At 47.0% G+C, this 25791-nt stretch overlaps 2 protein-coding genes across 11 annotated transcripts; one reads left to right on the top strand and one right to left on the bottom strand.

Annotated features, from left to right (window-relative positions):
- Positions 1 to 1037: 1037 nt before the first annotated feature.
- TMEM176A (transmembrane protein 176A) lies at positions 1038 to 5814 on the bottom strand. Of its 2 annotated transcripts, XM_082473220.1 has the most exons (7): positions 5719 to 5814; positions 4751 to 4958; positions 4151 to 4261; positions 2965 to 3021; positions 2590 to 2802; positions 1932 to 2042; positions 1038 to 1346 (listed from the first exon to the last, which is right to left on the bottom strand). In XM_082473220.1, the coding sequence occupies exons 2-7, from the start codon at positions 4934 to 4936 to the stop codon at positions 1305 to 1307; spliced, it is 720 nt and encodes a 239-aa protein (XP_082329346.1). In that variant the 5' UTR covers positions 4937 to 4958; positions 5719 to 5814; the 3' UTR covers positions 1038 to 1304. The 2 variants fall into 2 exon arrangements, with proteins under 2 accessions (XP_082329346.1, XP_082329347.1); XM_082473221.1 differs by lacking the exon at positions 2965 to 3021.
- A 414-nt stretch (positions 5815 to 6228) lies between these two features.
- Positions 6229 to 24627, top strand: TMEM176B (transmembrane protein 176B). 9 transcript variants are annotated; one of them, XM_082473215.1, is made up of 9 exons: positions 6321 to 6343; positions 7025 to 7090; positions 9186 to 9385; positions 11170 to 11280; positions 11651 to 11707; positions 11947 to 12177; positions 13112 to 13168; positions 16115 to 16161; positions 17323 to 24627. In XM_082473215.1, exons 3-8 carry the CDS (start codon positions 9194 to 9196, stop codon positions 16124 to 16126), a joined length of 660 nt encoding a protein of 219 aa, XP_082329341.1. In that variant the 5' UTR covers positions 6321 to 6343; positions 7025 to 7090; positions 9186 to 9193; the 3' UTR covers positions 16127 to 16161; positions 17323 to 24627. The 9 variants fall into 9 exon arrangements, with proteins under 9 accessions (XP_082329342.1, XP_082329343.1, XP_082329344.1 ...); XM_082473214.1 differs by having other exon boundaries at positions 16546 to 24627; XM_082473216.1 differs by lacking the exons at positions 16115 to 16161; positions 17323 to 24627 and adding an exon at positions 13660 to 13977 and having other exon boundaries at positions 6229 to 6326; positions 9189 to 9385; positions 13112 to 13231.
- Positions 24628 to 25791: the final 1164 nt, after the last annotated feature.

The following is a 25791-nucleotide window of genomic DNA, read 5'->3' as shown; positions in this document are numbered from 1 at the left end:
TCTGTGAGTTTTAATACATGTATAGATTCCTGTAACCAGTACCATGATCGAGATAAAGAACAGACCATCACCCCCCAAACTCCCTTGTGCCAGCTCTGTTTTTAGTCACACTAAAATGTTGCTGTACAATATTGTGCTTACATTTAATGATTTAAAAAAACATGGTGCCACTTTCTCTGGCCATCACAGTTTCTGATGAGAAACCACAGTCATTGGATTACCCTTCTCTATAGGTAATGGGTCATTTTTGTTTGGCTATTTTCAAGACTTTGTCTTTAGTTTTTAGCAGTTTGATTATGATATATCTAGGCTTGTACTTCTTTGAGTTGTTTCTGTTAAGGGTTCATTGAGCTTCTTGAGTCTGTCCGTTTGTGTCTTTCAGCAAATTTGGGAAGTTTTCAACCATATTTTTTTACACACAGACAAAAGTAATTGTTTCGGATACCATTTGTTTGCCTCTCCAGATATTCTTTCCATATTTCTCTAGCCTGCTCTGTGCCCCAAAGGCGTGTCTTATATGGACCATATCATTGCCCAATGTCCCATGACTTCCTGCTAGGTTTGGCGAATAGGGAAAACTAGCAAGAGGTAGAAATGGGTAGTTTGGGTATTTATTCCTCAGGATGCCTCACTGCAGAATCATCTCAGGCTGGCTGTGTTTCTCTGGGAAGGTGAGAGCTCAAATCAAGCACCATCTCCATCGGGTTTCTCTGTCTCTGGCTGAAACACAGTAATTGCTCCCCTTCCTCATTTTTTGGGTTTAGCTGATGATACGCTCCCCTCCACCTCAGTTAGCAATCCCGCTATGGCAAAATTCATACCAGGGAGCGGGGATCAGAGTCTCTCTTCCTTTCATCCTTCATTGCCAGGCATTTGGGCCTACAGTCCCAGGACCAGCCTCAAAGAGAGTCTGTTTTCAAGGCCGGCAACTCTAGACGCAGACTGGCTGCTGGGAGTGGAACGAGCTTTGTAGGTTTGCTGTTGGCTCATTCTCCTCTGCCTCCCTCCAGCCAAGAGAAATACCCTAAGCAAGAAGCTGGGAGCAACAGCACGAGAGTTTATTATCATCATTGCTCAAGAGGGGACATGAAGCAGGCAGGATGGTGAAGGTGAGCAGGAAATGGACCAGTGCAGCTCTGACGGTTGGTGGTGCAGGGCAGTGGCTGTGGCCATGGGGGAAGGATAACTGGGGCCACAGGAGAGCCTCTCTTCCCGGCCTAGTTCTTCTTCCACCAGGCAGATGCTGGGACACCCGGTCCCGGCGGAGCTCCAGACATGAGTCCTCTGGAGAAGCAGGGCTAATTTCACTCACTCCCAGCAGTTTCTTCCAAGGGAGGGTCTCTTTTCTAAGGGAAAAGGAGGGGGTGGGACAGCCCATGGGGGAGAGAAAGTGTAAATGCTCTGTACCAGGGCAGCTTAGTTCTGGAGCCAATCAGATCCAACATCAGCCTCATGGAACCTGATGCAAAGAGCCCCAAGGTCCCACCATGTACCTGGACTTCCCTAGCTTCCTAGGGTCTCTTTTTCAGACTTTTTTTTTTTTGATGTGGACCAATTTTTTTAAAGTCTTTATTGAATTTGTTACAATATTGCTTCTGTTTTATGTTTTGGTGTTTTGGCCGCGAGGCATGTGGGATCTTAGCTCCCCGACCAGGGATTGAACCAGCAGCACCCCCTGCATTGGAAGGTGAAGTCTTAACCGCTGGACTGCCAGGGAAGTCCCTCCCTAGGGTTTTTGGACTGGGTGTTACTTGGTCAGGGACAGGGGGTCTCTGGGTTGGGCCACTACTGGGGTGGAAACACAGGAATGACGCCCCTTGACACTCACTATAATGACATTTTCTCCTCCCCAAACCATCCGCTCTCCATTCCTGTCTCCCCTGGAAAGCACTGCTGCCCCAAACACACAGACACAAGCTTTAGGGACTCACCTCCTTTGACCGGTATTTTCTCCAGCAGCACAGACACAGGGGGACCAGAGATGCCAGAAGCAGTAGAGCCCAGACCCCCAACAGCATGGCACTGATGCTTATGAACAGGGCCTGGGGACAGATGACCAAAGCGGTAGGCACCAGAGTGACTGTTGCAATTTGTGGTCTGTCTTCACGCTGATCATGGCACAGGGTCACTCTCCACCCCATTCATCCCATCCCCAAGTCGGTAGCTTCCGGGGTGGGGGGAGGCTGAAGAAGGAGCCCGGGGTAGGGGTCAGTGGGTGTAGCATGCAGAGAGCGGCCAGTAACCCCTGTCACCGGGTCTCAGCGTCCTCATCTGAGCAGCGATGGGCTTGGGCTGTGGTCTGGTTCCCTGACAAGCCCAAGACTTGAACATGCATTTAACACCTTTGCAGCTCTTCACATATTTGCAGTATTAGCGCATTTATTATGAGTTCAGTGTTTGTATTTCCCACAGATCTGTAACTCCCACAACCATAGGAACCGCTTCTGTTTTGTTCCCTGCCACGCTGTGGTGACGGGAGACATGCTCAGGGTAGAACAGGCCATGCCCTTTTCGGTGGACAGCCTCACTCTCCACTGTCTGACCCTCCCTGCCCACCGCCCGCTGCCGTGACTTCCCCGGCCCGGCTACCTTCAGGATGTTCACATAGGACGTGCACAGCTGCAGCCTTCCCACGTCTGCACTCGGAGAGCTGGGGGCCCTGGTGGGCCCCCAGGAAGGGGAGACATCACAGATACCATGAAAGAAAACATGGTGGTACTCATGGAAACTTCTAGCCCCGATGATGATGGTGGCTGTGGCCGTGGAGAAAGCTGCCAGGGCGAGCAGGGTCCTCAGCAGGGCCTGGTGAGGACAGGGGCAGAGACAGACCTTGGAGACTCAGTGTCTCTGGAGCCCAGCCCGGGACAAAGAGAGGGAAGCCTAGTGGAGGGGGCGTGGGATGGGCGGCAGGCTTGGGGTGGCCTCCAGCTTCTGGGCCTGGTGTCAACCCCTCCCCGAACTCACCCAGTAGGTGCCACCTCGTTTCTCATAAATGAAGGCGACAGCTCCAGCCAGCACAGCCTGGGGAGAGATTGAAGCAGCAGGGGGCAGCTCAGGGCAGCCAAGCCCCACCCCCAGCAGCCTGCTTCTTGTTCCCTCCTCAACTCCCACAGGCAAAGCCAACCATCCTGCTGGCCTTTCCCCACAGCACCCCACGTGGACCCTAGGTTTTGAGCTGAGCTCTGTTGTCTGTAAGACAACGGTGAGGGTATTGAAGGCTGAATCAAACGCCCGAGGCTGCAGGACCCTCTATTTTAGGGACATCGAAAGTGCTCATGGTCAAGCCGGGTGTAAACCCCCCTTCCCTTCTCCAAAACCTCTCTTTTTAAGCAACACCAGGTGCTTTACGAAAGCTCCAGGGCGGTGGGGTGGAAGGTCCGGGGTGTTGGAGGAGCTCTCGGTGCAGGATAAGCGTCCGCTGCCTCGGGGTGAGGGCAGGCGCTCGTTCCAGCAGCGCTCAGCCTCCCACCCCGCGGGTCTTCCAGGACAGGAAGTCTGGCTGATGCCAAGGGAAAGATGGATCTGAATCCTGTCTGGCAGTTCTGTAGCTAATCTCGGGGTTTTCGGCCACGGGGTGGATGAGGATGGTTACCTCTTTCTCCTCTCTTAATCGGTACGTGTGTTTTGCTCTTGTTCTGTGAGGGTGGGCAGGACAGAGGGCGCCTCTTTCCTGCTACGATCCGCCCACCCATCTCCTGCTGCAGGTGGCACACGTCCATCTGCTGACATAACTGCTGTTGTCCGGTGAGCCCCCCTGGACTTCCCCTGTGTGCAGGGCCTGCAGAGGGCAATGGGAAACCACCGGGAGGTGCATCTCCCTTGTACACACCCTCCAGCACGTTCCGCCTCCCTCCATCTCAGTGCAAGTGCCTGGAGATGAGCCCTGTCCTAGATCCTTAGCTGATCTGCTGCTGAAGGTGGGAGAAGTGGTGGGAGAAGCCTGGTGCAGGCACCCGCGAGAGCTGACCGGTGACCGTGGCCCTCCCAGCCCTTAGCTCAGCTATTTTCCCATCTGTAGAAGCCTGGCGTCGGCCGAGAGAGCTGGGAGTCTTTTCAGCTGCAAACGGTCTACATTCTGATGGGGTCGATGGTGGTGGTCTCTCACCTCTGATAGGGGTCCCCCTGCCCACGGTCCTCCCGCCCCACTCACCACCGCCCCTGTCCAGATGGGAGCTCCCGATCCAAGCAGCGTGGTGTGGTAGAAGATGAAGAGAAATCCTCCCAGGACCCCACTCAACACGCCCAGCACGATCTGCACCGCCTGAAAAATGAAAAACCTAAGAACCCGGATCCCAGGTTCCCGGGCCCAGGAGAAACCCTCTGCGCCTAAGTCTCAGGGGAGTTTTGAGGACCTGCCACTCCATGTATTAAAGGTTAGAACCCCATGAAAGGGAAAGAGAGAGAGAAGAGAGAAAGAGAGGGGGGACGAGGAGGGAGAGGACAGGAGGGGAGAGAAGGCGAGGGGAGGGGAGAGCTAGCCCACGCTGGGTCGGGAGAGGATGAGCTCCGGGTTCCACCAGCTGGGACTTTAAATGGTCAGGGGTTCCTTTGTACCCTTCAGCCCACAGCCCACCCTACCTACAGCTTTCACTGAGAGGCCAGTAAGTGAAGGAAAAGCCAGAACTTGATCTCTAGGAAGAACGTAAGACTGGCTCAGCATCGCATTCAGAGAGAGGCTGGCTGGGAAAGTGTGCAGCAAGAGGAGGGGGCCTACCCTTCCCAGGCCAGGGAGGCTGGGCGCCCTACTCACCCAGGAGGCCACCAGCAGCCGGCGGCGGCCCAGGGCCCGGGAGGCGGCGTGGGGCGGGGGCACGCGGGGCTGCAGCAGGGAGCAGCCGCTCAGCAGCAGCTTGGCCAGAGCCGACTCCTGGTGGATGTGCACCTTGATGCAGGTGGGCTGGGGAGCCCCAGCGGCCACCTCCCCGCCACCTGCCATCCCCAAGCCTGTGGACACCCGCCTGGGAAGGAGGAATGGGGAGTCAGGGGGAAGAGTTGGCAGGAGGTTTGCACAGATTCTGCGGGAGCTGGCGAGGCCCCCGGTCACAGTGCAGCATCTGGGACCTGCCTTGAGGGGTGTCGTGAGGGATCCCTGAGTCTGCTGAGGCTGAGGCCACCACGCAGCCCACTGGAGCCGCCGCCTTCACCCCAGATCTGCTCTGTCTCCCCATCCTCCTCCCACGGCCTCAGGGTCTGGACCAAGCGGTGCCCTGGAGCCCTCACCTCTCTCCTTTCTGCTCGCAGCCCGCTTGTGTGATCACGGCCCTCACCCTGGCTCTCCCCTCTGCCTCTTCCCCTCCAGACCCCTCAGGCTGCCAGACAGAACTGAGTCCTGGCTGCCTGTTGAACTACTATTGAGGCAGCTGCTTCCCAGCTGAGCCTGGGGACCCACCCCCCACCCCTACATATTTCCCTCTCCATCAATGGCTACTCAGCCCTGCGCTGCCTGTTCAAACTGCCCCCCCAACCCTCTGCATGAAGTTGTGGGTGCGGATGGAGGCCAAAGGCCAGGATGATTTGGCATCACACGGGGACAGGGATGAACCTGGCCTCCACTCGTGCCACCTTCCTGGATGCACATCCTCTACGTGGTCGTTGGTCCCTCCCTCCCCAGCAAGTTCTGGGGGGCCTGTGAGGGGGCAGGGTGGGCACTCCTCTGGGGAGGGGCCCTGTGACAAGGGTCTCTGGGAAAGGGCCGCCTGGGCTGAGGGCCTGCCTCACCTGCTCTCCTCGGGGACCGACAGTCACGGTCGAGGGTGATAGGAGGGCTGGGGACGGCGGAGTGGGGGCTGAGAACCAGGCAGAAAGGGGAGGGGGTTGGTGGGGCTCCAGAAAGGGAAGGATGAGGCAACTTCCCAGCACACAGCTGGAGCAAAGGGCCCCTCCAGGGTTTTCCAGCTGCCAGGGGGGAATCACTGGGCTCCGATGCCCTGGAGAGCACAGGGGCCAGGTGGCTGGCCTGGGAGACTGCAGAGCTGACCAGCCCTGGAAAATCCCCCATCCCCACCAGGGCAGGGGCTTTCTGAACAAAGACTTGCCTGTGCCGTGTGCACCCCAGTGTGTGTGTGCTGAGGAGGGATGAACACGCCAGTGTGTGTGTGTTTGTGTGTTTGTGTGCTCTGCCTTCTCCGGCCAGCCTGATTATCTACTCGAGACCAAACCCCCCTCGAGGGGCCCCTTTGGGCCAGCTATTTTCTGGGAAGTCAAGGTGCTGAAGGTCAGGCCCTCATCACTCCACCCCTTCCTTCTGTTCTCTCCCACCCACTGCCGGGTGCCTCAGCTCTGGGCAGCTCTGCTCTGCTCGGCCGCTGGTTCCCAGAGGACAGCAGGTGAGCAGGGCCCTCAGGTGAGCCGCCCAGGTGACCCGTCCCAGGAGACTCTCAGTGCAGGACCCCTTTGTCTTTCTCTCGAGGAGTCTCCAAGACCAGTCCCCAAAGCCCCCATCCTGTCTCACAGGATGCCATTCTCCCCCCATTCCTGGTCCCTGTAGGACCTGCTTGGGAGGGGGGGATACACTAGATAGAGGACGTGACACTAGAAAAATGGCTAGGCGGGTCAGGGGGCCACGTCAGCTGGACTCTCCCTCCCCAGTGCCTCATATCTTTATTCTGAGGGTGGGATGGCTGGTTTCCTGGTGAGAGGTCCTTCAATAGCAAAGGCAGAAGGTGGAGGGCCCAGGGTGTAGCTGGGATCCCGGCCCTCTCTCCCCAGCTTCAGGGGCACAGGGAGGAGCTGGGCAGAGAAGAGCGTCCAGGGCAGCAGGGAAGAGCCCCACACCCTGGAGTTAGGGTGGCGTGAAAGGGGATCTTCATGGCGCTGGCCTGGCTCAGAGGAAGAGCAGGAATCTAGGCTGATCTGGGGATTGGAGCTGGGGGTGAGGCGGGAGGGGAAAGCAGTGGTGTCCAGAGGGTTCAGAGGGAGCCGGAGCCCAAGGCACATTCTGGACTGCAATATGATGCTGAGCCCTGGGTCCCAAGGAAGATCTGGCTAGAATCCCGGCTGGGCTTCCTTGTGTGTCTGTGAACAGGTCTGAACCTCCTTGCCCATCTGCAGAATCGTCAAACACCTGTCCTTTTTACTGCACGGAGGCCAGGTAGGTGAAGAGTGAAACTGCTCTGTAAAGTTCATACGATACAAATGGGAAGACCTTAAACTTATTGCTCTTGCTGGTGTTTTTAGAATTGTTATTAATAATGTTATGATTTAAACAGTGAGAAGTAGGATGCCCATGAGAATTACCTGGAGAGGATTTCCTTTGGAGCTAGACAAGTTGATTCTAAAGTGCCTAAGGAGAAGTAATCTAGCAAAAGTGGCCATGAAAGAAAAAAGTAACATGGGGGGGGGGGGAGGGTCATGAAACAGCTCAACTAAATATTAAACTCTATACTCATTATTAAAATTACAGTAATGCTGCCAGACTCATCAGATCCACCAATGGGCAGAATATAAAGACTAAAATAGGCTTGGATTCCTACGGGAATTTCATTTTTGCTCAGGGGAGTATTTTAAATCAGTGGGAGAAAGATGATATAGTCCGTAAACAGAATATACTCTTCAGAAGTTAACCATCTGAAGAGAACAAACAAAACCAACTTGGATTCATTTTTTCCAACTTACAAGGTAAATTCCAGATGGCTCAACATTTAAATGTGAGAACTGAAAACATAAAAGCACTTAGAAGAAAACATGGACGGATTATTATTTTATAATCTTGAAATGGGAAAGTCCCTTTTAAGTACAATATAAAACCCAGAAATCATAAAAAATGACTGAAAACTTTGATTATATAAAAATACAAACGAAGTCAAAAATAAATCACAAATTGTAAAGCACTATTTGTAACTCATGTCACAGATGGTAATTTTTCAAATACAGGAAGAACTCCTATAAAGACCAAAACAAAACAGAGTAACAGAAGGAGGTCATAGGATATTAAAGGAAAGCTCACAAAAGAAGAGGAAAAAGGCTCTTAAACATGTGAAAAGATGACCAAACTCACTCATAAGAGAATTGATACTGGAATAGTCACAGAAAGCAGACTGGTGGTTGCCTGGGGCCAAGGGTTGGAGGGGTTCCTGGGGAAGGGACATTAGGGAACTTTTTGCAACATAGAAATGTTCTGTATCTTGATTGTAGTTATGGTTGAACATATGTACACATTTGTTAAAAGTCACTGAGATACACAATTTAAAGGGGACATTTTATTGACTAAAAAGGATTAAAATCTACAACGGAATGTCATTTTTCCGAGAGACATTTGAAAAAGATTAGAAAGTTTGCTGACACCTTCTGCTGGTCTTGGGGAGGGGCAGTGGACACTCTTGGAATTGTCCTTGCATGAGAATTGCATGGAAGTAGCTCCATGGAGGGAAATACCTTTTAAAATTACAAACACACATTCCCATTGACATGCTGATTCCACGTTGCTTGTAAGAAAAAAAATAAAGGTCTATAAATAGGGGACTGCTTAAAAAAATTATGATGCATTCATACAGTGGAATACTATGCAGCCATACAAACGAGTGAGGACGCATTTTATGGACTAATGTAGGATTATTTTTAAAAGATGGTTCTGTGAGCAAATCATTGTGCAGAAACTGTGTGTGCTATCCTGCCATTTGTGGGAAAAGAGGGAGAGAAAGAATATTTTTACATGTTTTTATATGCAAAAAAGTCATTGTAGGATATATTAGAAAATGATAATATTTTTCCACCTGGAAGACAGCTAGCTGGCTAGGAGAGAAAGGTGGGAGAGTGGGTTTTAGCAGTATACCCTGTTTTATCTTTTGATTTTTTTTTAACCATATGAAAGTGTTATGTATAAATATATACACTCCATTGCTGAAATAATTCAGATTCCTTTCTTTGTCAATCCCAAGGCCCAGACAAACTGTATCTGACCATTTTGGGAAGAGGTCTAAGAGTATATATGGTGAAAACTCTAGAGGTGATTCAGATTTGCAACCCAGATTAAGGTCACTGCGACAGAGACTTCCCTGGAGGTCCAGTGGTTAAGACTCTGTGCTTCCAAGGCAGGGGGTGTGGGTTTGATCCCTGGTTGGGGAACTAAGATCCCACATGCCGTGACTTGACTTGACTCGAAGACTGATTTCTCTCCCTGAACTCATGCAGTGTATTCCTTTTTCCCTTACTTAGATCTCAGACCTCACTTCTGTGCATCTCCCCAGCAGGCAGGATGACCCAAAACATGCTGGTTGTGAATGGAGTCGACGTGGCCTCTACGCTGTCCCAGCCCACTCACATCGACATCCACATCCACCAGGAATCCGCTTTGGCACAACTGCTGAAAGCTGGGAGTTCCCTGATGGAGCACCTGTCCCACCGTCCTGCCAAGGCCAGGATAGGCTACGGACAGCTGGCGCTAGGGGTAAGAGCGGGCTGGAGAGGTGGGTTAGCAAGGTGACACAGAGGAGGGTAACGCTCCTTCTTCCATATGATGCGGAAAAGGAAAGTGGGTTGAATCCCCATGAAAACTCACTATTCGTATCCCATCTCGTTTGGGAAAAGAACGTTTGGGAAGTTTCGCCACAGAGATTTAGATGGAAAGGAATAGTGGATCCATTCTTTGGTGCAACGTGAACAGTCCCAGCCAGAGCTGGGGGGTGGGCGGAAGGATCCCTGGAGGCGGTTCATTCAGGTTAATTGAACCCACGTGGACGGAGGGCCTGCAATGCAAGGCAATATGATAGGCACTTTGGGGGAAAAACTTCAGAGAGGATATCTAGGCAATAACATGAAGGTGCCCAGCATCCATCAGAAGGGATCAGGCAACTACACAAATGCCTAGAATTAAAGGTAGCTCAGGTGACATCCTTGGGAGGCAGGATGGCGTCCTGCAGGGGTAGGCATCTGAGCCAGCCCTTGAACGGAGCAGCGGTGTGTTTAGACAGATAGAGGTGGAAGATGGAAGAAAAGGAATTTCAGGTTAAAAGAATGGCAAGAAAGAGGACAAAGAAGCCAGAAAGCATAGGACAAGTTCTGTCAGGGTAAAGAGAATGGGACTCATGGTTGATTAGACTGGAAATACAGACCGGGGCCATATTGCTGAGAGCCTTGAGTGACAAGGTGAAGAATCTGAATCAGCTTCGATGGTGGGAAGACTGTGGAGAGATTCTGAGCAGGCGCCTGAGCTTCAGGCAGCCTCACAGCCAGGAGGTGTCCAGGTAAGAAGCATGGAGGGTCTGCACCTGTGACGTCGCAGCAGAAATGAGGAGGAAAGAGAGTAGTCCAGATCCTTTGTGGATGGGGTCGCCATGACTTGGGAGTGAGTGGACGTGGAGTTCAAGGGAGGAGAAGAGTCTGGGAAGATGCTGAGGTTTGGAGTGAAGGAGACTGGAAGATTGGAGCCCTGGAAGTCAGTGAGGCAGACACTGAGGGTGTGGGTGGGGTCTGGAATTTGGACGCAATGACTCTGAGAAGCTGGCAGGACGTGTAGGTGGTGACGTCCAAGAGGCTGTGATAGTTGGATCCTCCAGGAAGCAGACGCCGAGTGGGAGTTGGGTGTGCGAAAGGTTTATTGGGGTGTAACATCCATGCAATGAAAAGGGCAGGAGAAGGACTGGGCAGGGGGAGACATCAGATCATGAGGCAGGGCTGACAAGGTCTGGGCCAGCCCAGTGGGGAGCTCGGGAGCAAAGACTGCCCATCACAGGAGTTCCATGTTAGCTGAAAATGGCCCTTGAACCACTGCCTTGCTTAATCATTGGCTGGGTAGCCATCCCCAAAGACTGTGCCCTCAGTTTGAAAGATGAGGGGACCTTGAAGGCGCTGCCCACTGTAGGCTGTCAGCTAACCACTCTCCTTTTTTGAAGGAGGTCATCATGGCCCATCCTGGACAGGGTGATGGGCTTCCCAAGGGAAAATGAGGTGAAAAAAAGGAGGAATCATCAGGTGGGATGACAAATTGTGGTATTTAGGAAAAATGGGATTTAGAAAAGAATGAAGGATAAAAGGCTGGCAAGTCAAAGGGATGAGGGAGAACCAGGACGGGCTGCTTCATGGATGTTAAGGGAACAGAATTTCCAGAATCAGAGCTGCGGAGAAGTCGGGGCAGAGGAAGAGGAGAGGAAAACCACCTAGGTGGGAGCTGCATGGCTGCTCCTGGAGCAGGTGACTCATGGGAAGGGGTGTGGCTCTCCCCATCTCTTGCAGGTGACCCAGATATTGCTGGGGGCTACGAGCTGTGCTCTTGGAGGGCTTCTCTACTTGGGGCCCTGGATTCAGCTGCGTGCCTCAGGCTGTGCCTTTTGGGCAGGGTTTGTGGTGAGTAAGAAAGGGGTTGTGAGCTCTGAGGGAGGCAAGTGTTTATGGACAAGGAGAAAGAAAGTTCCTTTGGATCTGGGTCAGGGATTTGGGGAAGAGACCACAGACCCAGAGTCCAAATGCTCTCTGTTATAAGGAGGCTGCCTTAAGGGGTGGGCAAAACCCTTCCACCGTCTGTTTTTCTCTTTAAGGCAAGGCTGGGAATAGCGGGGCAGTTGTAAGTAGAGTCCTGTCCATCTGCTAGGTTTCTTTGCCTGTTCCTTGGATCCTGCTTCACATTGGCTGTTCTGGGGCCTGTTGGGAGAAGTGTGACGGGAGATCATTTCAGGACAGCCAACTGGAGGACTTTTCTGGTGTCTTCTCTTCCTAGGCCATTGCAGCAGGAGTTGGGGCCGTTGTCCATGAGAAGCACTGGGGAAAACTTTCAGTGAGTCTGGGCATCCTCTGTGCCCCACCTTGTCCTCTTCCCCCTCCTATGTCTCTGTTTTCCTGCCCTATTTTTCTGTCTTCTCCCCTTTGGTTTCAAATATCCTAAGATCTTTCCTGGAGGGGTAGGGAGGGTTTCCTTGGCCAGGAAGCTGGGGAAGAGGAGACTGGTTTGAGGCCGGGACCCCACAGCTCTGCCAGCCATAGAGGGAGTCTGCAGCCTGAACCTCTCTCTTCTAGGGCTGCATATCAAGTCTGCTCACCCTGGCTGGCATTGGCACGGCCGTGGCCGCTGTTGTCTTCTGTGTGAATAGTTTAACCTGGCAACCTGATGTCTTCTATGACATCAGCTCCGTGTGTGATTCCTTAGTCCCTGCCACCCCCACCTTTGGGTACCAACAGACTGGACGAAGCAATTCCTATTCATCGTGGAAGGAGGAGAGCTGCAGAAACTACATGCAAATGCTGATGGTGAGAAAGGAGAGTCAGTCTTCCAGGACGCAGCACAGCTGTGCATTGGGGAATTGGGGCACCTGAGGGCAGAGATGTAGGCTCTCTGAGCTTCGACCTCACCCGAGGTCTTTGGTTCAGGAGGTTTTAACTTAATCTGAAGCCACTGTTCAGATCCTCATGGCATGAAAATTCCCTGAATCAAAGGGGATGAGGGCAAAGAGGAGACATTGAAGCGAGGATTTCATGAACCACCCTTCCGTCTTTTCTGGTGTGTGGCTGTTATCAGTTATCTATTGCTGCATAACATACTACCCCAAAATGTACTGGCTTAACACTGCAATTTATTATTACTTCTCACATTCTGCGGGTTGACTAGGCTCACATGGGCAGTCCTCACTTGCGTTTTCTCATGCAGTTGCAGTCAGGTGTCAGTTGAGGGTGAAGTCATCCAAGAGCTTGACCGGGCTGGACCGCTAAGATGGCGCACGCACACAGCAGGGAGCTCAGCTGGGGCTATCAGCCAGGGAGCCTACAGTGGCTTCTCCACGTGGCTTGGGCTTCTCGTAGCCCAGCAAGCAGGTCCCAACAGGGAGCATTCCACTGTGAGCATCTCAAGAGGTAGGAAATGGAAGCTGCCAGGCCAAATAAGGGCTACCCCATAATTGACCTAGTGTCACTTCCACTGTATTTTGTTGATCAAAGCATTCCCAGGCCCTTCCAGATTCTAGGGGGGTGGAGCAGTGGATCCCACCTCTTCACAGGGGGAGGTAAGGTCACATTGCAGGCAAGCAAATGGGATGGAGTCTGTGGCTGCCCCCGTAGTTGGAAGATGCAATCTGCTTTGGTGGGAAGTAGTTAGTTGGACAGGGTCTGATCCCTCCTGGGGTAGCAAGATGATAGTAACAGCAGAAGCAGACTCCTGACTGTAACTTTTTTCTTCCTTTATCTTCAGGATTTGTTCCTAGGAATCCGTGGTCTGCTCCTGGCCGTCTGTGTCCTGCAGGTCATTGTATCCTTGGCTTCCCTGGGCGTGGGTCTTCGACGCTTCTGTGGCCAGAGCTCCCGGGCCCTGGTGAGCTGTTAGGGAGGCACTAGGGAAAGAGTGGATCTGGTTGGTGACGCTCTAGGGCTGGGAAGGACATCGGGGCAGGAACACTGCTGAGCAGGGGTCACGCTCCCCCTCACTCAGCCCTTTTCCTGTGCTTGGCTCTGCCCTTCACTGTCTGGGGAACGTGACCCCATCACTATGTCCTGAGTTGACTTCTGCCTTCTGCCTCTGCTGCCCTTCTTTGTTCTCATTTTCCCACGTTCCCCTCTTTCCCACGTCCTAGGTCTTGTCTAGCTCCCCTTTCTCCCTCACCTTTTTCTTCCCTCCTTCTTTCATTTGCCTGATTTCCAGTTCTATGGAGCTAACTCTACTCCAACCTTTTCCTCCCAAGAATTGATTTTCCTCCTTTTTTTTTGTTTTTTTTTTTCTGTTTTGTTTTTGTTTTTTTTTAGGATGAAGAAGGGTCCGAGGAGAAGCTGTGGGGGAAGAATTCAGTGCCTTCCTCCCCCCACAAGGAGAAGAGCACAGCTGTTGTCCTGTGAGCAGCCAAAGACCCTACCTGGACCCTGCATGTCCCTGCAGAGTAGCCCAGGGCCCCTCACTGCCCTGTCCCTCACACTTGCCTCCTTTGGCTGCTCCCCATCACCCCAACACCCTCACCCACTGTTCCCACTCCAGGGTCCTCAATTCAGTGAACAGGTATTGTCACATTTTCCCCAATGCTTATTAAACAGAAACAACCACAAAAAAATGATTTTGTGCAGAAAGGATGTAGTCTCCCTTTGTTGATACACACGGTGCGTTGATACACATGGAATTAAATGAGAGTTATGTATCATATGGAAACAAGGTCCCAATTAAGACTTAATTTACGTTCTGCTCTATATCCCAAGTGTAAAAACTCCTTTTCATGATTTCCTTCTGTTCAGTGTAAAGTGAAAATAACTCTTACATACTTAGAATCTTTTTACCTGCTAAGGTTTTCTTTAAGCATCTGTAACTGATCAGTGGGCTTTACAGAACCATGTGAGACATGGAACAAGATCATTTCCTCCCTCCCTCCCTTTCTTCCTTCCCTTCATCTTCCTCCCCCTCTGTCTCTTTCCTTCCTTCTTCCTTCCTTCCTTCCTTCCTTCCTTCCTTCCTTCCTTCCTTCCTTCCTCTCTCTCTCCCTTCCTCCCTCCCTTCCTTTCTTTTTTCTCTTTCTCTCCCATCTCTTTCTTTCTCTCTTCTTTTTTGCAGCAATTACTGTTGGTTCTCTCGCTACACACACACCCCTGTTATTCTTCAATTTCATTGTAAATGATAAGATTGATTAGTTTTTTACTTTTTAAATTTTCTATGTACAATATAAGTATATAGATGTAAGCACTTCTGCTATGGAAGCAGGTTCATTTGTCCAATGTGCAGCAAGCCAAATGCTGAGATGCTGAGGTGTGCCGCAGAGAAAGTGTTTATTCACAAGGCAGCCAAGCGAGGAGACAGGAGAACAAATCTCATATCTGCCTCCCTGAAGGTGAGGGGCTTGAGATATTTATGGGATAGAGAAGCAGGGTGGTCTTAGGCGTGGAGAAAGGTGATTGGAAGTAGGGAAAATGTGAGGTAGCTGGTATTCCATGCCAGCATATCTGAGTTACATGCTTCTTCAGGGGATACATGTCCAAAAATGGAGGTACTTAGCATGATCTGAGGGTGGAGTTTTCACCCCTCTGATGTCAAAAGGGCACTTACTGGACCCCTGTGCAGGCCCAGTTTTAGGGTTGTTGGTCCCAACCAGTCTTAGCCAGCTTGAACTGGACAGGAGCCGACTCCAAGCCTTGGAAAACAACTTAAGCCCCTGTTACTATAGTGACCCATTCATCAGAGGTGTTATCTATAGAGGGCCACTAAGGAGTCAAAAAATAATTAAGACAAGCTTAGTCAGTGAAGGCAGGTTACAAGGGAGGGGTTTTTAACAAGCTGTTGCCTTCCCTGCAGTTCTGTAGGATGAGCTCAAGAATTTCTGTTAGTCACCAGTTTCTGTTAGCCTTATGGCGCATGATTTCATCTCTGAAGGGTAAAAAAGCAGGCCATGGTCTGTAGAATTAAGACATCATAGGGATTCTGGCATTTTTGGTTCCAACATAGTGAGCAGACTTGCATTTCCATTGTGGTTTTATGAAATCTCTGAGAGGTAGGTGTTATTACTAGTTAGAAGACCCACAGCAGAAGAACTGGCTGGGAGCCCCGCCTTTACCCCCTGCACAATCCTGCACTACGATGTGGTGTTGGCAGGGGCAGAGCTGCTGGTATGGGTGAGGCATAGGCCCACCGTGGGAGGTTAGGGTGGTGGGCTTGTAGATAGAGATTTGTAAACAAGCTTGTGTAATAAAGGTCAAAGGGATGAGGTGGTATTATGTTCAGAGTACTGGACCGTGCTTGGCAAATTACACCCTGAGGGGCAAGTCTGGTCTGCCACCTACTTCTGTAAATAAAGTTTTATTGAAACACAACCACACTTCTTGGTTTACACATTGTCTATGCAACAAGGGCAGAGTTGAGTGGTCTCAGTAGAGACTAAATGGCCCACAGAACTTAAAATAGAGTTTGCCGTCCCCTAGTGTGGGAGACCCCAGTGGAGGGAGTAGCTAGTCCTACTGGGTGATTGACAGGAGCTGGGGAGCCTATGCTCTTGCTTCCCCAAATGTGAATCTAGCATGGGCAACAGGGAGAAGGCTTTGCCCCACCCTAGACTGACTGAGTCAGGATTTGCATTTTCTCAAGATTGGCAGGTGCTTCGTGCCTTCAGCACATTTAGAGAAGCACAGAGATAATCACAGGTGTCTTGTTCGGATATAGAACAAGCCCCTTTGAATCTGATGTCTTTAATTCTTTTGATGCATTTGTTAACCTTAGCATTTTAAAAAGGAATTTTCGTGAGAAGAAACAACAGCAAGGCAGAACCAAAGATGCCGGTAAGAGGAAGCATCCTTCCTCTCTTCCTTAGCTTAAGATGCTGTTAGTTTTTGTGCTTCAGTATTTCTAAACCATCCTTTTATGGCTAGATTAGATAGAAATTCTTTTCATTTTTCATTCTGGTAAATAAACGACAACTTGGCAGTTTGCTTATTTGTTTATTTTGTTGTTGTTTTTCTAGCATGAAGCGATGTCTTACTGTCAGAGTCTGGCAACTTCTTTTCTTCCCCCTGAAGTCTCTATGTCTCTGAGGGAAGGGGTCTCCCCTCCATCTGACTTCTCCCTCTCCCCCATTTCTTCTTTTCTGGGCTCCGCTACCCTCCCTCTCCTTACCCTGTGAATAACCTTGGAAGTTTCATAATCTTTGTTTTTCTTTTCTGTAGGAAATCAGATGTCATCCCCTTCTCCCCTTGCTTTTGTTTACTTGGAAAAACCAACAGTTATTTGCCTATTTACACAACTCAGTTTTTGTGACCAGATTGTATTTATGCAACTGACTTCATGACCCTGGGATCCAGCAATTAATCACAAGCCTATTTATATTTACTGAAGTGTTTAAAACCATTCAGAGTGTAAACAGGAAATGGTTCTATTTCTCTTTTCCAATCACTGCTTTTAACTGTGTTTTGTCAGCTCCCCATTTCCCCATTGGATATTGGTCCTTTAACATCAGGACCAGATTCCAGATTCCACAACCTGGTCATTAAAATGGTCTCATGTTTGGTGTTCAAGACCCAGTTCTGTTCATGTTTAAAACTGCAGTCATCAGAGCTTGGGTCCCCCTGCCAGCAGAGACCACTGCTTGGACTGGGAGGGTTAGGGTTAAGGTTAGGGATGTGCTGTCCTAGTGTGTGGCCCCTCCCTCTCCTTCCGGTTTCCTAAAGAGTCCTGAGGGAGGCAGGGGAGGGAATGGGGGTCCGGGCTTTCTTGGCTCAGCCGAGGGCCAGTGACCATTTGCTGATGTGATGTGGGTAGTGTCTGTTCTTGCTCCATCGCGGAGACATCTAGGAATTTCCCTGCCCGCTGCTCCGTTAGCTACCTGGCTCAATCAGGAAAACTTCCTGGAAAAGTACATCCTAAGGAGACAGCTATGAAATGCCGGGGAGGGGAGGGCTTTCCTGAAGTAGGAGTATTCATTTACTATTTCCTGCCCCTTCAAGGCCCAGAGTCTCTTCAGAGATATTTCAGGGGATGGGATAAGGCCCCATCACCTCAAACTCCACAAAGAAGGCCCTGGAGCCTCAGATGCAAAGAATTGCTCACAAGAAAGTTTGTAATTAATTTTTATGGGAAACTAACAGATGTGTGGACACGGGGTGGGGGGACGGGGAGGGTGGGATGAACTGGGAGATTAGGTTTGACATAAATACACTACCAGGTGTAAAATAGCTAGCTAGTGGGAACTTGCATATAGCACAGGGAGCTCAGCTCGGTGCTCTGTGATGACTTAGATGGGTGGGATGGGGGGGGATAGGAGGGAGGTCCAAGAGGGAGGGGATATATGTATACATATAGCTGATTCATTTTGTTGTACAGCAGAAACTAACACAACATTGTAAAGCAATTATACTTCAATTAAAAAAAATCCTTTCTGAAGTAGGAAGCAGACGTTATGAAAGTGTTTCTTTCCACCGGTAGGTACTGCTCTGAACTTGTTCAGCGTTTATTGGTTTAGTTTATTTCTCCCTCTCCCATCTTCAGTGCCCCACTCACTCCTCATTCAGGAGGATTTCTGCTTTCTTAGTGGTTTCCTTTGAAATCTTTTTTTTTTTTTAAAGCATGTGCACTTAACTAAACAAATTCTAAAGGTAATCAGTATCCTTATCCTCTACCTGAAAAATACTGTGCCTTTAGAATGCTGCTTGTTAAATGATATTCTTATCTTGAGTTTTAGTTCTATCTTGACTTATTTCAACCCCACAAATAAGATATTTTATTTTTTTCGTATACTCAGTGTTTGTTTAAATTTACCTATGTTTTTATTAATGGCAAAAAAGCTCTCCTTTTCTTCCTGTAGTTCAGGCCTTCTTTCTGATATCTTTTTCTTCTTTTTTGAGGTACATCCTTTAAACGTTTCTTTAATAGCAAAGATCTCTTGGTGGTAAACCTTCTTAGTTTTTTATTTATCAGAATATTCTTTATTATACCTGGCTCAAGATAAATAGTTTCACTGGATATACCATTCCAGCTTTAGTTAATTATATCTAATTCAGGTTGCTTTTCAGATCTTTACCTTGTCTTTGATGTTTTGAAATTTTACTTCAAAATGTGTAGGTGTGCATGAATTTATTTTCCCTTGAAAATTCCTCCTGAGAAAGTATTTTTAAAAATTCCAAGTCTCAGAGTTCACACATTTTTTTTTTTTAACCTGGGAAACTCTGAATTATGCCTTTGAATAGTTCCTTTCCCACATTCTCCCTAATATTTCCTTCTAAAATTTTGATTTGCCTCATGTTAGACCCTCTCACTCTAGCTTCCTTATCTCCTAACCCGGTTTGTGCTTTTTATTTTTCATCTCTTTATTTCTACCTGCTGCGCTCTGGTTAAATTCTTCATAATTATTTACCAAGTTACCCAATTTCTGCCTCAGCTATGTATAATCTGCTTTTTCCGTTCCATTAAATTTTAAGTTCCATTAAAATTTTCTAGATATGATATTTGCTTCTTTTTCAGATCTTCCTGTTCCTTTTTGATATTCTCTTGTTCCTAAGTCATGCCACCGATGACCTATTTTATTTCTCTAAGCTTACTACATTATTTATTTTATTTTCTGTAAGAAAAGTACCAGATTTGAAGTCTTTGCTGTTTTTTCTCCCAACTCTCCCAACTCTCACCAATGCCGTCTTATTTATTTTATTAACATCTATTTATTTTTATTAATTTTTTTTTACCATTTTGACCATTTTTAAGTGTATAGTTCAGTCACATTAAGTACATTCGCATTGTTGTGTAACCATCACTACCATCCACCTCCAGAAATTTTTGTTATCCTAAATGGAAACTCCGTACCCATTAAATACTAACTCCTCATTTCCCCCACTCTCCAGCCCCTGCTAACCCCCATTCTGCTTTCTGTCTCTATGAATTTGACTATTCTATGTACCTCATATAAGTGGAATTATATAATATTTATTATTTCGTGTCTAGCATATTTCACTTAGCATAATGTCTTCAAGGTTCACCTATGTTGTAGCTTATATCAGAATTTCCTTCCTTTTAAAGGATGAACAGTATTTCATTGTACATAGCACATTTTGTTCATCCATTCTTTTGTTGATAGACAATTTGGTCTGTATTACAATGAATTGTAACGGTAAATAAACCCTCCTGTCTTGTCTATACAAGAGTGGTGTTAGAGAGAGTTGGGAGGACAGCTTCTAAATATTTGTTGGATGAATCAATAAATGGCATGAATTATTTTTTGCAGTGTGAGTAGAGTTTTGTTTGAACCAATTATACAGTCTGCAGTGGGATCAATGGGATGCATTTGCGGGGTAATTGAGTAGGGCAACGAGTCTCAATGTGGGATTAGAATAACATTCCCACTAGGAATGAGAACCACCTGGAGCCTTTTACAAGCTATCCTACCGTTCTTGGTTGAAATATCTTGGTTCCACTTTTGGAACCAATGGACTAGTGTTAGTATGAAGTTTCATAAGTAGATGGCCCCAGCATTCATCATTCCCCAATTTTCTAGGCACAACCTTAGATTTCCATTTGGGGATACACTTTTTCCTCATTGTCTGGCTGTGTGTTCATGGTGGGGTTTTATCCTCAGTTCCGGGCATAAGGCATGTGACCCAAACTTAGATTAAGTGCGGATCATTTCCCCCAGACCATGGTGATTCTTTCAGGAGTGGGCACATGGCCCAAGTCCGTCACATTACAGTAAATCTTAGGGCTACCAGGAAAAGCTCTTGCACTTGCTGCTGAACTTGAACCTTCAAGGATGTAAAGTTGGAGCTGCAGCAGCCACCTTGCCCCCACGAGAGGTTCTCCTGGAGCTGCCAAAGACCACACCCCCTCCACGGGCTTGAGAATGAAGACAACCTGTGGAAGGCAGAGCTGAGAGGTGGGAAAGAACCACTCCTGAAGGTGTTGCTTGAGCTCTGAGTTCAGCAGTGCCTGAAGCTGGATTGAGCCTTGACATTTTAGTATGTGCCCAATAAGTTGTCTTTTGCTTAAGCCTCTTGCAGTTTGAAAGAGTTCTAATTAATAGGCTGAGAGACTGGGCTAAGGTAACTGGCATTTAAATGGGTGCCCAGGCGTCTCCAGGTCCCACATCCTAGGGTGCTGCACTCAAAACCGCCTGGGTGGGGTGCTGTTTTGTGGGGTGAACCCCGGTGTACTTACTCCATTGCTGTTACTTTGGGGGATAAAACATTGTGATTTGGGGGTTGGAGGGAAATCACATGTGCCCCAATATGGTTTTTACATTCTACTGCCTCCCTTCCCCCCATTTTCCATGCCCTTAGGAGAGGATTTGGTTACAAAAATATATGTGCAGCATAACAAGTTGTATATAGTCTTTGCAACGAATGCAAATATACACATGCATATATATGTATATTTATTTATATACTCACAGGATCAGCTTTTGGAAGGAAACACCAAAACTGGCTACCCTGATTGCCTGGAGGGATGGAAATTGGACATCAGGAGATGAAGCAGGGGGACTTTTCACTGTAGACCCATTCCTACGTTTTGAGTATTCCCTAATCAGAAAAGTAATTTAAATTAAATTATTAAAAAACTAAAATATTTGAAGACTTCCACTAGATCCTTTCTATCCTCGCTAACCCAGTGCCTGCTCGGCGTTATCACCAAGCCCATCTGCTTTGTCACTTTACTACTTCAAATGGAGACGACAGCATGACATGATCCAGGGATGGTCCACATGCGCAGAGAACCCAAAGTTCTCTGTCAGGCCCTAGGCAAAAGAGCACAAAAAACGGGTCAACTGCCAAGAGCCTTTCTCTAAAATGATTGCCCAATCTCTCTGGGGAGAACTGAGGTTTCAAGTAGGGCTATGATACTGCATAGCAAAGCCCCCATTTCTGACATTTGGGGTTTGGGAGTCCCTGTCTGATGGACCAGAGTCACTAATCAGGCTGCCTGGGCAGGGAGGGTCCCCGGGAAAGTTCCTGCATGGAGGCCACAAATTCAGGATGCCGCCACCTTCATTTGTAGGAATGAAGACCAGGTACCTGAGGAAAGCAGAAGCCCAACGAACTGATAGAGAAGCCCTGAGAGAAGCAGAAGGGAAATTAAGACCATCCAAATAACATCTTTAGCAAGATGAGGAATTGCATTAAATATTGCATCTATCAGCATAAGAATGTGCTATCAATAAGGACAATTAGCAGACAAGAGTCACTTAGAGATTAAAAATATGGTTGCTAAAGTTAAAAAAAAAATCCAAAGAAAATCTAGAAAAGAAGGAAAAAGAGAATGAAAAAAGATTGAAAAAGAGGTATGAAATATGAGAGAAGAAAATAAGAGCAAGAGAAGGCCATCCCTGTGGCCATGGCTCTGTTAGAGAAACATCCACTAATAGGGGTGTCTTCAAGAGAGAACAGAGAAAAAGCGACATAAAGAAAACTGCAGAGTTAAGGAAAGACTTTAATTTGCAGAGTGAGAAGTCCCATTTAGTGGCCAGCACAAGAAATAGGAAAAAAATAGACTCTTTCCCACTTAGACCCATCTTCATGAAAGGATAAGAAGATTCCAAAAGTTAAATAACAACAATAATGATTTGGTGGCTTACAAAGGTATAGGAGTTAGATCGGCATCAGACCCAATCAATCTAAGCTGAAGGACAAATGGAGAAATATCCTCAGCATTTTGAGGGAAAATGGTTTTGAATCGGCATTTTGAAAGTGCAGTCAATCCAGTTCTTGAATGAAGGCGCAGAGCAATACTTTTATTTTCACAACATCTAGAATTCAGAAAGTTTGCCTCCTACTCACTTTTTAGTGATAGCTATTTGAAGGTTTGCGCTGGCAAAACTAGAGAGAGACCCACCCAAAGGAGAGATGGGATCTCCCAGGGGATGTGATCCAAAAGAAGAATGACAAGAGGTGCGGTTGGCGGCAGGAGGGAGGTGGAAGGTGGGGGGTGGATGAGGGAGGAAGGGCAGGGTGAGGATATTTCATCTTCCCTGTGAGAACCTAGAAAGTCACTCCTGTTGATGGAACAAGACCAGTAGTCATAGATAATGAAGGCCTCATTGGCCGAGAAAAAAGTAAAAATGCCAAAGAAAACTCGAAAATAACTTAGAAAGGGCATATATGTACTTAAGTTATGCGTAAATAAGTCCTCAAACCACATCATCTTGGTGTGCACCAACATTATCAATACATGAATGAAACATTCAATTTTGATTAAGCTTTATTATCTATATACTTCATTTTATTTTGAAGATTTATAATTTCAAATAGCATTACTTAGGGATTGAGCCCTAAAAATGCAAATGTTAAAGGACATTTTCAAGCACACAAAACTATAGCCAATTGTAACATACCGCACCCACGCACCCTCAGAACACATTTTCTATTTTCAGCGATCAGATCTAGTTTCATCTATATCCCCCTCATATTTCCTCTCTTTGGAGAATTTGTTTTATTGTGAAGGGTGTTTGCTGGTTTCTGTAGTGAAGAGCTGTGTTTAATACCAGATGAGACTCACATTATCTCCGCTTCCCAAATTGATCTTCAGCGGACCTGGTTTCAGAAAAGAATACAGGAAGGGTATTCAAGTAGAATCTGCAAACGTTTAGTGATTATTTCTGGTATTGCATTTCTCATCATTCGTGGACTGATGACCATTTATGGAAGATGCCGGGAGTCAGAGGAAATCACTGCTACCCAACTGGAAGAATTATCGGCATGTGTAATTAACCAGGATCAGATTGAGGCTTTAGCAACAGAGAAACGAACAGATGCCACCTCAGTATGATCTTATATTGAACCTGAACATCTTTGGGTATTTGGGCCTTTCAAAAGTTTCTTGAACACTTAAAACATAGAAATAAATACTGGTGTTAAAAACTTAAAAAAAAAAATCAGATTAATCTTTTTTGGGTGACATCACTAAGCGTTGGTTGTTCTGGCAGCTCAGCATGCATTCCTGCTCTTTCTGGGAACAGGCCCCTGGTTTCCTTTGGAAACAGTCCCCCTCGGCTGCAAGCCCCTGAACCTTAACTAAGTGACTCTGACTTCACCAGCTCTCAACCCGGGACTGGCATAATGCAGGGCATCATGTGATGCAGGGTAATCGGTGTATCCCAGCCCCATGGCTTGGGTATAGGGATGGGCTTGGGCTCCAAGGCTGTCCCACAGGACTCAGTCCTGGGATGTTTTGTTGGAGAGGTGAGGAGAGAGAGAATATAGCAATGACTGAAGCTAGATAAATTTCCTTTTCTGTTTAAGCTGTGTGAGTTGTACTTCTGTTTCCTGCAGCAGAAGGGGCCTGAGGGATTGGTTAGCTTACTTAGAACTAGAAACGAAATTGTAAAAGTGATAAGAATGTTGCCAAGCACACAAAACAGGCCAAGCTGACTGTCATTGCTGAGAGTGGACCAAAAAGTAGGAAAGCACACCAAAATTGGCCAAAGCATCTCAGGTTTCAGAAAGTTCTCCAGAGATATCTGTCCCTGATTCTGGGACCGGACATAATTGCTTAAAAGTAGGTGAGTTTGAAAGACAGCAGCCATCGTGCACAAATTGTAAAAACGTGTAAAACCAATCACTAGAATTAGTAATTTAAAATATTTTTTCATATTTTCAATTGTGAACCTTTCATACTTGTTTATATTTTCAGTGCAGTATTTTTCTTCTTTTCCTTTCTAAAATTCTTGGTCACTCCTTTGGCCAGCCCCGCTCCTCACTTACTTCCCCATTCCCAAGTGATTTGTCTTAACAGCTGATGCTTGTTTGTACTTCTCTTGGTACTTGTTTATCTTGATTGAGGTATAATTGTTACACAATGAACTGCACATATTTACAGGATGCAATTCGGTAAGTTTTGACATATATACACCACGATTAAGGTAGTGAAAATATCCATCACCTCCTGGAAGTGTCGTTGTGCTCCTAGGCAATCTCTCCCTCCTGGCCCTCCTCTCCCCCTGGCCCTCCTCTCCCCCCATCCCCAGGCAACCCCTGATTTGCTTTTTTGTCAATGTAGATTAGTGTATATTTTCTAGAGTTTTATATAAGTGGACATACGATATGTATTCATTTTGTCTGTTTGTTTGACTTCTTTCCCTCAGCCTAATGATTTTTTTTTCAGTAAACCTGATTTTGTTTTTGTTTTTTTAATTTAATTTTTATTTTATATTGGAGTATAGTTGATTTACTAAGCATAATGATTCTGAGAGCCATCATGTTGTTGTGTATCAGTAGTTCATTTCTTTTTATTTAGAATAATATTCCACTGTGTGGATATACTGAAGTTTCTTTATCCGCTCACCTGTTGATGGATATTTGGGTTGTTCCCAGCTGTTACAGGTAAAGCTTCTGTGAACAATCAGGTACAAGTCTTTGCAGACGTATGCTTTCTCTTCTCTTGGGAAACACCTAGGATTAGAATGGCTGAAACATCACGGGTGTATGTTTACTTTTTAAGAAAGCGACCAAGTGTTTTCCAGAGCCATGGCACCATTTTATATCCCAACCATTTCCCCCACATGCTCACCAACACTTGGTGTGGTCAGTGTATTTAGTTTCAAGCATTCTAGTAGTCCTTTTTAACGGTTGCACAATATTTCCATGATATCCTTACCGATGAACTTTTACCGCACTACCTGTATTTTTGCCTCTAGAAAAAAAAGCTGTGCTCCTGGGCTGCGGTAACTGGAGCGTTTACTGCTGTGAGATGGAGTCTTTGGAATAGGATCACTCATTGAAGGGTATAGATATTTAAAATCGCAATAAATATTATCAGAGAGCTTTCCAAAAAGGCTGGAATCATTTACATTTTACCAGCAGTGCATTAAAGTGGCCTTTGTCCTTCTCCCTAACCTCACTACTGACTTTTGCCAGTCGTAGATATTGGAACTCATTTTAATTTTTGCAAATTATTTTAATTTTCACCTCCTTGACTATTTCTGAAGTTGAGTATCTTTTCATATGTGTATTGGCTGTTTATTGTTCATCTTTGAACAATCTACACATATATTGCCCAGTTTCCTTGATTTTTGTGAGCTTTTTTTACAACATGCATTTTAAGATTTCATCTTTTTTTCAAGTCTGTTTTTTTTGTGTGTGTGTGTGTGTCTTTAACTTTGAGGCCATAATAAAACATTAAAGTATCTTTTCTTTGATAACTTCTGGCTTCATGTCTTGGTTAAGAAAGTATATCCAACTCTTGTATTGTACATACAGTTTCCTATATTTTATAAGATTTTTGTTGTTTTATTTTTTACAGATGAGAATTTAATCCTCCTTGGATTTTTATATAGTATGGGGTAGGAGCTCTGCTTTATTGTCTCCTAGTTGGAAAACCATTTGGTTAAGCACCACTTACTAAATAAACCATTGTTTCCCTGCCTTTGTCATATATTAAATCCCATTATTAACTGGGATTCCCTATGTACTATGTATATTGTTCTACTTACTGATTTGTCT

Source organism: Balaenoptera physalus (genome assembly GCF_965194825.1).
Source record: "Balaenoptera physalus genome assembly, chromosome: 8".
NCBI classification, from domain to species: Eukaryota; Metazoa; Chordata; class Mammalia; order Artiodactyla; family Balaenopteridae; genus Balaenoptera; species Balaenoptera physalus.
This window is presented reverse-complemented; position numbering and strand designations above follow the sequence as displayed.

Bases quoted from the DNA above. Each gene is read 5' to 3' on its own strand.
- TMEM176A (XM_082473220.1), bottom strand. From the start codon at position 4,936: ATGGCAGGTGGCGGGGAGGTGGCCGCTGGGGCTCCCCAGCCCACCTGC. The intron at 3,022-4,150 runs GTGAGTGGGGCG...ATCTCTCCCCAG, and splicing joins CCATCTGGACAGGGGCGGTG to GCTGTGCTGGCTGGAGCTGT. The intron at 2,803-2,964 runs GTGAGTTCGGGG...TGTCCTCACCAG, and splicing joins AACGAGGTGGCACCTACTGG to GCCCTGCTGAGGACCCTGCT.
- TMEM176B (XM_082473216.1), top strand. From the start codon at position 9,194: ATGACCCAAAACATGCTGGTTGTGAATGGAGTCGACGTGGCCTCTACG. The intron at 11,281-11,650 runs GTGAGTAAGAAA...TTCTCTTCCTAG, and splicing joins CCTTTTGGGCAGGGTTTGTG to GCCATTGCAGCAGGAGTTGG. The intron at 12,178-13,111 runs GTGAGAAAGGAG...CTTTATCTTCAG, and splicing joins ACTACATGCAAATGCTGATG to GATTTGTTCCTAGGAATCCG.